Raw genomic sequence first — 13,695 nt, forward strand, 5'->3', positions numbered from 1 at the left:
GCTTCGGCCTTGAAAGCATCTCGAGGATACGAAGACGATTAACTCGTCTGCCGGCAAACTGTTGCTTCCAGTTTTAGCCAATCTAATTTTCGTGAAATACCCACCGGCGCGCGGCGTGCCGCGCCGCATCATTGTTGCATAAGCGGAGAAAAATTCATAACTGCAGCAGAAATGCATTCGTTGAACGCGAACGGAATTTCGACGGTATTTTGCGCGTTTTCTTATTCATGTCAATTGGCTTCATCGATTAATTCTATTAATTCTACATCGGCCATTGACACCTGCAGAATCTATTATTCTATCTATTTTGATCTGTTAACAAAACAGTCTTAATTTTGCTACATTTTACTTTTTTCTTTTATTTTTTTTTTTTTCTCTTTTTTTTCGTTATTATGGATGAAAGTGGAAATCTGTTTTTTAACGAACGCGAATAAACACTTTGCGCGAAATGGGAGATAAATCGGAGAACAATGTCTGTCAGTGAGGAAATAACGGAGACCAACGGTTATGAAAAAGAGACGTCGCGCAAACGTGCAGACGTCAACGTGCGCGTCGCGGGAGACTGCGAGTGTCTCTTTCTGTCTCTTTAGCGTCCGAAATAAAATACTGCGATCTGAAAAAGCGTCGTAACGTAGCCGACGTTCAACGTCATAAAAATACTCCTCGGGGAAACGATATTTAGAGGACACTTGGCACCAGCTTGACGTAATATATTGTCAAGTCGACGCACGTCCTCGCTGTCTGTTCTTCTCTCGCGAACACGAACGGAGCGGTGGCGGACGATGTAGGAGGTCATCATCGTCGTCGAGTAGCCTGCCAGCCTAAACCCTCCGTTGCCCTTTTCCGCCCAGGCCCCCGCGACAAGAGCTTTAATATCTCAGTCATGCTCTCGGTTCACGGACTATTAATTATCCCTTCCTAGACGCGCGTTTTACCCCTCCGGCTCCGTCGGATTTGTTGCGAGGATCAGCCGCGACGACGTTTTAAAAGCGAAAAGACAGAGGCCGGCCTTCTTTCTCCATCGGTCGACGTTAATCACGAACAATTCAAAGAACGTGATTTGTGCAACAAGGACGCGGGGGCTGGAATAAAACCGGGGAGCCGATGTCGTGCTTTAATAGAGGTAAAAGCCGCGGTCGTTTCCGAGCTTTACATCGGCGGCGTAAAAAAATCAACGACCGTAGTTCTAAGGACGGATATTTTCAGCCGGTCTCTCTTTTAAATGTCGCAGTATCAATAGATTAATGACACTCGCCTCGTCGCGCGGTAGCCGGTTTCAGCGCTTAAATTATTCGCGGTCTAAAGTTTGTCGCGGTTAGCTTCGATCATTTCAACTTTTAGTCGGCCGCGCTTGTTGAACTTTACACATCGAGTGCTCTTACGATCGATGAAACGAAACGCAGCACGCCACGACCATTGACAAGACGCGGGGAGTCACGGCCGAGTCTATCTTGGACTGTGATTCCATTGTTCCGCCGACGAGGAAAGTGCATGAAAGTTTCATACCCTCGAGAGTAACTTCCCGCCCGGCGAACTTTGGCTATGGATAATTGAAAGACGGAAACTGCTCGCGAGAAGAGTTTACCGATTACAGCAATCGTACGAGAAACACTGGTAGCGCTATAGGATGCACCCGACTTTCCACGATTTAGCGTGCGAATTCGCGAAAACGAGACCCGCGATTATGCACGCAAATTGCACGTTAGATAAAAAAAAAAAAAATGTTAACGCAATCACGGTATTACCGCTTTTACCTGCCTATTCTCGAGAACAAGAAGTCATATATTGTGCAGTAATTAAAAAAATATAAGTGTATAATAAAAATCGTCGACACCGAAAGTTTTAGCGAACGACCTTCGGTGAGGCGAAGCGAGATGCGGCCGGCAGGGTCATCGACACGTGCCGATCGGCGGTGTCGGTGTTGGTAAGTGTTCCACCGGTTTATATTTATACAAGCCGAAGAGCGACGGTTTCGGGTCACCGCCTCGTTGTCGGCGTAGCCGCGCGCGAATGATGACTCGATTACTCAGGCCGTGCCTCGGCCTCTATCGCGATAATCCGGCGGAAGTTAGAGGAACGGCTCGCAGCTGGCGCCCGGAAATGCACGCAGATACACGCGCGCTTGGCCGTGGATACGCACGCTCGAACCCGTCCCGTCCACCTCTTTTCTTTTTCCCTTTTTTTTTCTTTTTTCTTCGTTTTTTTTTTTTTTTTTTTTCAGGCGCATCCGCTTGTCCGTCGTCCTCCCCGCGCGGGAGAAACAAGAATGGTGAGTATATGCTCGACGTAGTCACGCGAGAGCAGTCGGACAAAGAAAGTCCGATGGCTAGAGCCGGCGGATGGCGAGAAAGCGCCGAATGCAGCTGCCATCAACGGTCGGGCATTCACTTCCCCGGACGATAGTCTCGTTTCCTCTGAGGATCTACCAGCCGGCTGGTCGTTTCGCGGGGACACGCGAGCGGGTGAATTATCATACGGGCGAAATGCATGTTTTCTCGCCCAAACATTCGAGGAACTCGAAACAAAAGACCAAACGCTCCTCGAAGCGTGGCAATTCTTGCATATCAAGAGGTGTTACCGGCGCGTTTCCAGATCGTTTCTGTGTCGAGGTTATTGACGAGGCGATTGGTTCAGCGAAAAAAAAAAAAAAAAAAATGCGATAAACGACAAGAGATTCGCGGCGGGAAAGCGAAGCCGGAGGTTTCGATTATTGGCGTAACGTAGTCATGACATCGTCACGCTGCCTGTTCGGTGCATTATTATGCGCGTATTCGAAATCGCTCGTGCATGCGCCAGCGCTATTAATGGCGCGTGTAGTCGAGCGGAAAAGTAGCCGCGGTAAATAAACTTTTTATCGTCGTTACATATCGCGCCGCAACCATCAATTGACCAGGCTGATTATAGGAGACGTAACGCAACGTCAAACCTATCAAGGCGCCGTTTATCGAGGCGTGGATCTACTTTCAAGCCGCATAAACTGCCGTGCGCGTACGAGCACCTGCATTCCCAAGTATTTTTATCGCTTAATACCTTTTCTCGTCTCGAAATTCGCGAAAGACATTTTTTTTCCCCTCCCGTAAAATTAAGTTAAATTAAATATTCCTTATCGAAATCAGTCACAATGTTGAAACTGCTTGTTTATTCGCCGCGCTTTCATTTTTAACACGCTGGAACTAGATCTTTAAAATTTATTTTACGTTTTGTTTTTATACGCACATTTTCAGTAACGCGAATACGCAGATTCGAACAATTGAAAGAATAAAAAGACTTGAAATAAAAAATGACTTACCTTAGCATCCTATCGTGGCGATCTCTTTCGAGCAGCTCCTCCGGACTGGACGGTTGCGGGCCCAGAAGAGTGTGGGAAAGCGGCGGGTAGGCCCTGGATGGTCTCCAGAGCATCTCGGCGGCATGATGACTCGGAGGCGCCGGACTGTGATAACCGACCGGCGGCGCCGCGGCCGCGGTACTCGCGGCGGCGTTGGGCGCGCCCTGGGACGGATGCGCCATCAAGAGGGACGTATGTTGCACGCTCTGGACGTGCCAGATCCTGGCCGGGGTAGCGGCGGCAGCGGCAGCGGCGGCGGCAACTACCGCCGACGGGGTTGAGGTGGACGTCGTCTCTTCGACGCTGAGCGCCGAGCTCCTGCTACCGCTTCTCTCGTCACCGGAACCGGCGCTCTTGAGCGAGCTTACCCCGCTGTCGGAGCCGCTGTCGCCGTAAGTACCGACGACGCCGGCGGCGCCGGTATTGCCTCCCGACGACCGTATGCTACCGACCGCCGTAGGCACGCCGGAGAGGACGCCCGCTCCAGGTATACCGGCCCCGGCCTCCACTTCCATGAGGCCGGCCTCATCGCCGCCTCTCGATGTGTGAGACTGCTGTTGCACCTCGAGGAGGCTCGACGGGGTTAAACGGGCGGTAGGATGATGGTGATGCGGGCTGCTCGCTAGCTGGTAATGGTGATGTTGAGACGGCGGTTGCTGCTGCTGCTGCTGGTGATGATGGTGGATCACCGGACTGTTGGCAGAGTAACGTTGGTGGTGTTGCTGCTGGTGATGGTGATGGAACTGTTGCTGCTGGTGGTGCGGCTGGTGATAAGGCTGCAGGTGATGGTGATGATGGTGACCGGCGATCGGCGGTGGCGGCTTGTTCAGTCTCTCGGCAAGGATGATAGGACTTTCGTTGTGCCGACTGCGCTCCTGCTCCCGCTGCTGTTCCAGGAGCAGGCTGCTCTGCCTGCCGGGGCCGCCGCCGCCGCTGCTACTAAACGGACTCAGCCTCTCCAGCACGGAGCCTGAGTCCTGACTGCTCGACTCCAGCAGCTCGACGACCGACTCGACGCTGGCCGCCCTCACACCGCCGACGCTGCCCACGCTATCCTCCGTGCCTAACTCGGTGGTGGTCAGTTCTGTGCGTCGCGAGCGCTGCGAACCTACTTCTTCCTCACTAACGTTTTCGTCGCACTCGTCCTCTGCCGCCGCCGCCGCCGCCGCTACGTCCTCTCGGTCCTCTTCCGCGTAACCTTTTGTCTTCGATCGAGTCGACTTCAACAGCGACGGACTGTCCTCGCGGATGGCATTTGTCTTGTCGCTGACCAGCGGCGAGTCGACGTGCAATCCATTCACGAGTAACTGAGGCGGCTGTTGTCGTTCTTGTGGCTGTTGTTGTTCTTTGCGCTCGTCGGCCTTATCTGCGCTCCAATCGGTCCCGCAAACGTCCTTCCTCGACTCTGATTTGTTATCTGGCTGCTGTTCCTTCTCGTTAAAAGTCGGATCGCCTCCGGGATCGACTTTATCCGGAGGTGGTGGCTCGGGTTCTCTGTCACGTTCCCTAGACTGGCTCTCCTCGTCCTCCTCAAGTTTGCTGACCTCTTGTTCGGTCCCGTCGTGTTTTCCCACCCCCGCTTCCTCTTCGACGTCGTCTTCGTCGTCGTCTTCCTCCTCGTTCTCTCCCTCTGCCTCCGCCGCTGGTCCTCTAGCCCGATCCGCTGCCGCTTCCTCGGCGTTTTTGCTCTTACTACTCTCGGATCGGAGCTTTCTGCCGACGGGGCTTGTTCTCAGCCGCTTAGTCAGTGGATCGCAGCGTTCCTGTGTCTCCTCATCTTCTCCCCCGAGACGCTCTTCTTCCTCTTCCTCTTCCTCCTCTTCTTCCTCCGATCTGTTACCGAGCCGCTCGTCCTTGTCGGTCCTCGCGCCGCTACGATGGTGCTCGACGGACTCTCCTTCGGCGTCTGCCTTGACTTCTTGACTTCCGCTTCCTGGCCTCGGCCTTCTTCGCGCCGGTCTCGGATGCTGCGCCGAACTCTGTTCGGCGGTCGGGCTTTTTACGACGGCGCCGCGTCTCCGTAGCTTCGTAACACTTCCCGACGCACTGTTCGCTTCCTCCAACACCGGCCGCGCGACGCGGTTGCTTACTTTGCCCGACGGCGGACCTTTGTTCTCACGATCCTCTTGCTGCCGCGTGGATAACGCGGCGTCCGCCGAATCTTTCTCGGTCTTCTCGCGACTAGCACCCTCGCTTACACGTCGGCGTCGGTTATTACGAGCGTTGTTCTTCTCTGAAACAAAAAGCAGCAAACGTTAGATTACGCCTGACATACACACGTAAATTGAGAAAGTATAAAATCTACACCAAGGCTCGGTTAAGTTCTCGTTTTCTGTATCAATACCGTATAGCACCGTAACGCGCAGGGAACGATAGCGAACCGTCGGTATTTAGAGCTCACAACTTAGCGACCCGATTTCATATTAATGCCGCAGAAAGAGCGTCCGTATATTACCGCGAATCCAAACTTTATAGCATTCGACGTGATTTTATAACTAGACACAACTGAAATGACTTTTAGTTTGAAGGTTTTACGAGATCGTAACGTTAAAGTTCGCTCGACAACCCTCGCGGTAAAGTTCTGCGAAAACCGACGTCAGTGAGGAACTTTATCACTCGCAACTACTTTCTCTTGTTCTACCGCAGCCCGGAGTTTTTGACCAACGACGCGTCAGCCCGTTTTCATTAACATTTATAACGATGTCACGCGGCGGAAGCTGACCGCGTAAAGAAAAAATCGTGGGCGAGCGGTTAGTTAATTATTGAAATTATCGACGATGGTAGATTATTCACGCGTTCGATATGCCTGCGCACGAAGGTTATCTCGATACCCTTGATCGGGCTGCATAATTGTGGCGGGCGATCGATCGATCCCTACAGCTGTCCGGTACATCGGCTGTTCACCGTCCAGAGATTATGGGGCTGATTTACCGAGGTAATTCCTTTGATGTGCGCACTCAGTGATTCGCATAACTCGGTAACCCTAGGACGCTATATAAAGCAGCCTCCACGGCGTATCCCGCTCCCCTTCTGCCACCCGCGCCGGCCGTGCATTCGCACGATTCAATATATCAATTCCCATACATTCTTCCGTAAGTTATTTATCTCTGGGAAAGCGGCAATTTGCAAGGAAATTTTTGACATTGAGCGATGCGGCGAGTCGACTTTCTGACGCGCGGAATTCTGACGAATGGAAAAGCGATATCAATATCACGAGAAGTTGGATAATTCGAGGAAAAAAAAAAAAACGCGATAACAAAACATTTCTTATCACGTATTAATTAGCAACACTTCGAGAATTATTTTCTTTTTTTTTTAATTTTTTTTTATGCCAAGCGCTAGTTCGAGTCCGATGCCAAGGTGTAAATCACGGTAACAGTGTAATGCCATTATCCTCTCCTCGATTGGCGACCGTCCAGGAACGCGATAGCATCGGCAATAGTCGCCGTAACAGCCCGGGTATAAACTACAATCGTTTATTTGTTCTACGTTAAAAGTCGCTTCCTGATTTATCGAAGCAAATCGCGATTCGCGGAGTCATTCTTGTTCCTAAACACGCCCGATAAGAAAACGCAGTTGCAAATCTCGTCCACTGACCCCGATCGAGGGCGCGCTTAACGCGCGGATCAACGACAGTTCATTTCGTTCGAAGAACTGTGCAATAGCGCGCCGCGTAGTTGAACCGGTTTTCCGGTTTCCTTCGCATCGGCCCGGGTTCAAGGGAGTTCAAGGGGCTCTTCGATTAACCCGGTAGGTACACGGCCGCGGCATGGGAGCAATTTACAACAATGCACGTCATACACGTACATTCCATCCCGAAGAGAGGCGGGCGGATAGAAATTGCATGCCCGTCTTCGCGCGTGTGCGTGCGCGAGGGAGAAACTGGTTGGGAAACGACTATGAGAGGGATGAACAGGTGAAGGGGAGGAGGCCGACGCACAAGCATCCACACGCACGGGCGTGTACACCCACCGCGGCGAGTGCGGCGAGGAGGATCGGGGAAGGAAGACACGGCGGAGGGATTTATTACTCGGGATTTACTGTTATTACCCGGAGGGGGAGGACCACTCGGCAACGGGCAACGACGGTGCATACGGCGTGGGGTGTGTTTATCCGATACGCGTACGCTGCACACGCACTCACGGCTCGTACGTGTGCACGGATGCGGGGCGCTTCGTCTGATCAGCCGACATCCGTGCATCCCGTCTCCTAGCGACCTGCGGTTTGTCGTTTCACCGTTGCACGCGTGTATTACGTCGCGCGTAATTGAACGGTGATCCCGTACTTTGTTTCACGCGGCCGTGCCGCGTGACGTTGCCTGCACGGCCGTCGCTATCAGGCCAGCGCGCGATTATCTAATCGATACGCGACGAGAGAACGGTCTAACGTTGACTGGTGGACATTCAGTCAAAATCTGTTTCATAAAAAAATGAGCGACGACAGTCGTGATTACAATAACTCGCGCGGACGACCGCGGAAATGATTACGCGAGAGAATGCAAAGCAATTTTCTAAAAGTATTTTTCTTCGCGACCAGACAAACGAGATTTTTCACGGCGCAGAAAACGTTCCCAGGTTTGACGAGTTCTTTTTTCGGAGCATTATTTTTCTCGAGAAACGCGTAACGACTGCTCGCGCTTCTGCGGCGTCGATTGGTGGAAAATGGGATAATCTTCGCTGCGAAATTCCGGCGGAAAGTAAAAGGATCCCTCGGAAAGCCTGTGTGAATATCAGAATATTGAAAAGGGTCGGAGATTACGCGGCGGAATTTCCGCCGAGGCGAGAAGCGTTTAAAAAAAATATCCGTATCAAAGGATTTTTATTCAGCACGCGGCACGAAATTTTATTTATACTCGTGGTACTTTTATCTTTCGGTTAAATGCCCGCTTTTATCTCCTTTTTTTTTCTTTTTTTTTTTTTTTTTCGTAACACGATATTTACGCTCTGAATCCGCGTTTTACGTTCAAGATAACGCCGGGAATCACGGCGCGAAGTGTCATTGTTATCTTACGATTCTCGACGAGCACGATAATCAAGTTATTAGCATGCGATTATCATTTCTTAAAAACATTGCAACATGTTGTGTTGTGAGATGAATGATATTGTTTGCGCGAACCCGCTCCAACAACAGATTAGATATTAATATCTAATAAAAAAAATAAAATAATAAGAAAAACATTCCCGTTCGCTGACAAATGTGCGAAGTACACATATAACGTTAGTCACTGGACTGTTTTTCTCGCGGCGTGCTCTGCATTATGTAAGACCTACACGTGCAGTTTATTTGCATGTAAATTCTTATCGTCGCGTGTACGAAGCATGACAAATTGCTTTTGTCCTCTGAAATAAGTATGATGAAATAAAACGAATGCGCTATCGCGGGCTCGCTGATAGAAAAGAAAAAATAAAACGTGCAACATCGCGCGGCGCGTTAAAATAAAAAAAAATAAAAAAATTACAGGACAAAAATAAAAATACAATCAAGCAGCGGAAGTAATTGATTTACGTAAGAAAGGATACCTTAACATTATTGACAGGTTGCTGTCCACAAGGTGATGATAATCATTTTCATCCTGAGTTAAGCCGAGTTGAGGGAGACATTTTCAACAGATCGCAACCGAATCGGTGGGTCGATTTTCTTACGCGAGACAATCCCTACAATCTCCGTGGTCGAAAGCTGTTTACATGACCTTGCATCTCGCTCGACAGCGCGGAAAGTGGAGGGCTTTAAAAGCGCATGACCCTTCGAAAGGGGCTAGGTCGTGAAAAACAACTCCTACGCCGGCGCTCTTTGTCACGAGGGGCAACGGTGCATCCCTAGTTTGATAGGTATCGCCGCCCCGGTGCTGCAGGGGCGCGGAATTAGACACGCTCGGCTGATCTCGTCGGGCATTTAAACCCTTTGTCAAAATCAACGCCCCGTCCAGACGAGCAGGTAACCCTTCAAGCTCCTCTTCCTTCTGTCCCTCTTTTTCCTCTCTCTTTCTCGCTTTTTCGCGGTTAACAAAACACCACCCTTCTTCGACTTTCGCAGCCCGCTCTCTCTCTTTCTCTCTCACGCGTGTCTACCATCGACCGCGTCATGCTGAATCCGCATTCTGCACGCGCCATTAGTTCCGACGCAAGTATCAGTCACTGCCATCCGCTCGTTCTACGGCTTCTCTTGAAACTTTGCATCGCGTATAATAAAAAAAAAAAAAACGTCATAAACAAAGAGAAGAGAAAGAACTGCACCGAGCGCGAAACTGAGCGAGCGGGCTGGACTAACAATAATTTTGAGAAATTGTTAATTAGTTAAAAGCAGAAAAACTCCGCGCTACTCGCCTCGAAAACATCGAGCAATACTGGCGACAGTTCGCGAAGGAAAGACGCGTGTTCACGCAGTATAACTCCCGTCAATCGCTCGCGCATTCGAAGTCACCAAGCCCGTTCCGTTGCTCATTTGCTTTCTTTACTCGTAGCGCGTTCTCACCAGGCTGTGTTTTAACTCGCTCCCTAACGGTTCGTCAAATTTTCTCCGCGGATCCCGGATGTTGAGCGCTCAATGCTCCGCGTCCCATTCGCGCGATAGCGCGCGGGCGCGCGCGAGCTTCGCATGAATAATGAATTTCGAATTAAATAGCTGCATTAAACGCTAAATGCGCAGCGTGAATGCGAGGTTTCATATATACATACTAATGCGGGGGGGATCGTCGTAGAATTATAAAAGATTGCCGTTCACCCGCGGACGGAATACATTGCGAGGCGTTGCAGTTTTTAACTTTGCGCGAGGCCGATTTTAGAACTCGGACAGACGTTCGTGTGTAGGAACGGGAAAGTGGGCCGGCAAAATGTCGCATATTGAAATTAACGTGGCGCCTGATTAAGCGTAATGTAACGTGGCGCTACACTTTAAGCACGGAAGAACGATTTATGACCTAGCGATGCACGACGCTGCACTTTGATAATTAGGCTGATCGATTAAGTGCCCTCGAGGGAAAATCGGATGTACGCGGCCACGTATCGGCGCGAGGAGCTATCGACGGTACACGCAAATATGAAAGAGCAGCGCTGTTCTTACGAAAGAATCAATTTGAGCGAGAATTCATTGGAATTAATTAAACGCGACTTAATGCGGCGCGATTATTTACGCATTTATAGCTGCGTTGAGAGATGAATATCGCGCGATATGTACATTTATGCATAATATTTTAACGATATCCCTTTGAGATATTCAAGCAGTAAATATTTTCAGTATAAGCCGCCCTATTTTTTACGTATAAGTATGAAATAAATATTCCCGTGTGATTAATTCATGTCCCACACGACAGTCGTATAGAATTGCGGGCAGATTAACAGCCGCGGGTTTACTTTATCGCGCAGCGAAAGGCGATACGGGTGAATGAAGGAGTTGGCCGGCGAGTAGCGTCGTGATCCTCGGTGTGTCTCTTCGAAGAGACGCGTCTCGTCTTCCACGATGCTTATTTTAAACTATGCTATTTCTGCCGATGCTCTCTCTCTCTTTCTCTCTCCGCGAGCGGCGCTACGAAGATCTCCTCCGCGCAGTTTGTTGATAAACTTATTTCCACATCGCGGAACGCGAGGCTAAGCGGAGTGACAGAAGCGACGGAAAACCGGCGAGAGAGGTCGGGGAGGAAACCCGCGCGGCGCGAGATCACGGTGACGAGGAAAAATGGCGACGGGGTCGAAAAGATCCGAGACCCGGGGCGAGCTTAAAGACACGGGAAGGAGCCGGTGAGAATAAAAGTTCCCTGGCGTGCCGCCAGGCCCTCTCCTCTTTGCCCCTCGTTCCCCCGTTCGTCTCTTCTTATTCTTCCGCTTCTGAAACGCCCGGACCCCATGCCAAGACCCCGCACGGCGTCAAACCCACCTAATTTACTCGCAGTCACCGTCGATCCTGACGGAAGTTTGATAGACCTGACGGGGCACCGGTTTAAACACGCTACGCCGAGCACGACATGTGACATCTCCGGACGTCATAACAGCGAAAATAAAGCCCTGGCACGGCCTCGGGCACTTTGCGGGGTTAACGGGCACCTTTTACTTTGTGTACTTTGCAGCCGCTCTCGTACTTTCTCGTTGCCTTTAAGTAATGACGCATTGAACTTTGACTCGGCTTACGAGAAGAAAGGAATTAAAAAGAAAAAACGAAAAAAGAAAAGAGCGAAGCGACGACGATGGGGATTTTATAAATTTCTCGAAATACGTATTACTTCTATGAAGTACGTAAAAACAGGGGTTTGCGATTCAAGATGTTAAGCTATGCAAATTGAAGAGATAAAATGCGTAAAAATTGCAGGCTGCCTGTAAAGATGAGGCGCACGAAACTTTGACAATTTTACTAAACTTTAAAATAAACTCGCGGCGACTTGACTTTGAATTATTTTGCATTCTTGTTAAATCTCGCTTACGTAAGAGACATGAGCGCAGCTGTTATAACGTCGACCTTGGGACACTTTACGATCGCGAGAAAACCGACCAGAATCGTTTCTTTATCGTCCGGCCTACATTACGGTACCTATGCATCCATATTATCATTTATTAAAGCGCACGTGCGTCGCGGTACGGTGGACGTGTCAACAGTTTCTATTAATAAGCAAGTAGGCATTTACAATTGATATTTTCCGTAAAGCACGTAATCATCATGACATCAAGTAGCGAATGTTGAAGGTCAATATGTGCATGCGGCATAGCGCGGTAAATAGCGTGCTACGATTAACGGAATTAATTTGCACTCGATCGACAATTTATCTCGACGAGTAACAAGATACTTCCGCCTGGTCGAATTAAAGGGACGCGTATTCTTTGAATTCCCAACTAAATTCCGAATTAAAACAGGAAACCGGTCGCTGTTTTCGCACTGTATCGCTTTCTCGAATTCAACAAATAAAAAAAAATAATAAAATAAAAAAAATAATTAATAATAAAATTGTTTCAAATTATCTGCTCAAATGTTGGAATTAATATGATAATATATAATATGATAATTATATGTTTGACATTCTGCGCAAAGATTAAAATTAATATTACAACTTAGCGAACTTTAACGCAGGCATCTTTTTCTTCACTTTTTAAAAATCGGGTTCCAGGTTCGTACAAGAGTAGTTGGTATTTACTTCGAAAATGATATTTAATCGTCGCCGAACAGTGTTCGATTGTGTGCTCTGGCAGTAGATAACGCGCGTGACAGTAATGGAGCGATAAATCGAGATTGATTGTGACCAATTTAGAGAACGGAGGAAGTAATAGAAATGCACGTTCTCCGCGCGCCGATTGAGTAAGTGCTCTCGATGATATCGATATCGCGTCTCGTCTCGCATGACTGATCGCCGGTGTGGACGAGATATTGTTGCCTGGAATCGGCCAGCCGTGAAGATCGAGAGCGATCGAACGGACGGCTGACCGGTCCGCGCTTCCGCGTGGTCTTCATTTTAAATCGACCTATCGTGAGCACAAGTGGCGGTGCTCCTAAAGCGTCTCTATCGCCACGAATTAACGCGATAACTTGCAGAAAATAATGAGAACTCGAACGTAATCGGCATGAATAATTCAGTACAAAAGGTATAAAAAGAAGTAACGATTCGTGTACGTTCTTGGGTTACACGAGGAGTTTGTTGAATAAAAAAAAAATTTATTCACCGCGTGCGCCGTCGGACTAACGAGACAAGAAACATTTAATCGACGCATCCGCCGCTTGATATTCCGCGGTAGACTCCATCGGAATCCACGAGAAGATTCATAAATTCCTACTTCGCGGGCGGGGAAATCGGGGCTCGTGTTGTTTGCATTGTGTAACGACGCCGGGTTCTGCAATGTAGATTCAAGGAGCAAGAATCCGTACCGACGGAATCGTTAAATTACGCCGCCGGGTTGGAGAATAGTGACATAATTCGCGATCGCTGTCAACGCCGGACGAGGTCAGGCGAGCTCTCTACTCTCGCGAGAGCGACGCTTTAATTAACGTTCGAAGTAGCTTTCCACCATCTTTCTCCCTTGCTCTTTTTCCTTCCTTTTTTTTTTTCTTTTTTTGTCTTTCCTTTTAAACCTGATCTCGGTAACGGTGACACGTCGACACATGGGTCAAACTTCCACATTGCCCGCAGACAGCACGCAAGGTTTTTGCTCCGGAGAAGCGAGACGCAGAAGCCGGAGCGATAGAGAGATAGGGACGAGGAAAAAGAACCGAGACTGGGCGCGCGATCTATAAGGACCGACCGGGAATTCGTCACGTGTCGGCCATACGGGCCCGCTTCATTCGTTTTTATTAGTTTTTTTCCTTGCTCCTCCCCGCGAGTTTCCACGTATCGGGCCTCAGAAGACGGTGGAGAAATAAGAAGAAAAAGGAGCGCGAAGAAAACGACGAAAGGG

At 49.4% G+C, this 13,695-nt stretch overlaps 1 protein-coding gene across 5 annotated transcripts in view; it reads right to left on the reverse strand.

Moving 5' to 3' along the window:
* Positions 1–13,695, reverse strand: part of Kdm3 (Lysine demethylase 3) — a 244,332-nt gene that overhangs the window by 93,607 nt on the left and 137,030 nt on the right. For all 5 annotated transcript variants that reach the window (XM_070658629.1, XM_070658632.1, XM_070658631.1 and 2 more), the window contains one exon: positions 3,290–5,561. In XM_070658629.1, the coding sequence (XP_070514730.1) occupies positions 3,290–5,561 (2,272 nt within the window). The remainder of the gene's footprint in view (positions 1–3,289; positions 5,562–13,695) is intronic.

Source organism: Cardiocondyla obscurior, linkage group LG06 (genome assembly GCF_019399895.1).
Source record: "Cardiocondyla obscurior isolate alpha-2009 linkage group LG06, Cobs3.1, whole genome shotgun sequence".
Taxonomy (NCBI): Eukaryota; Metazoa; Arthropoda; class Insecta; order Hymenoptera; family Formicidae; genus Cardiocondyla; species Cardiocondyla obscurior.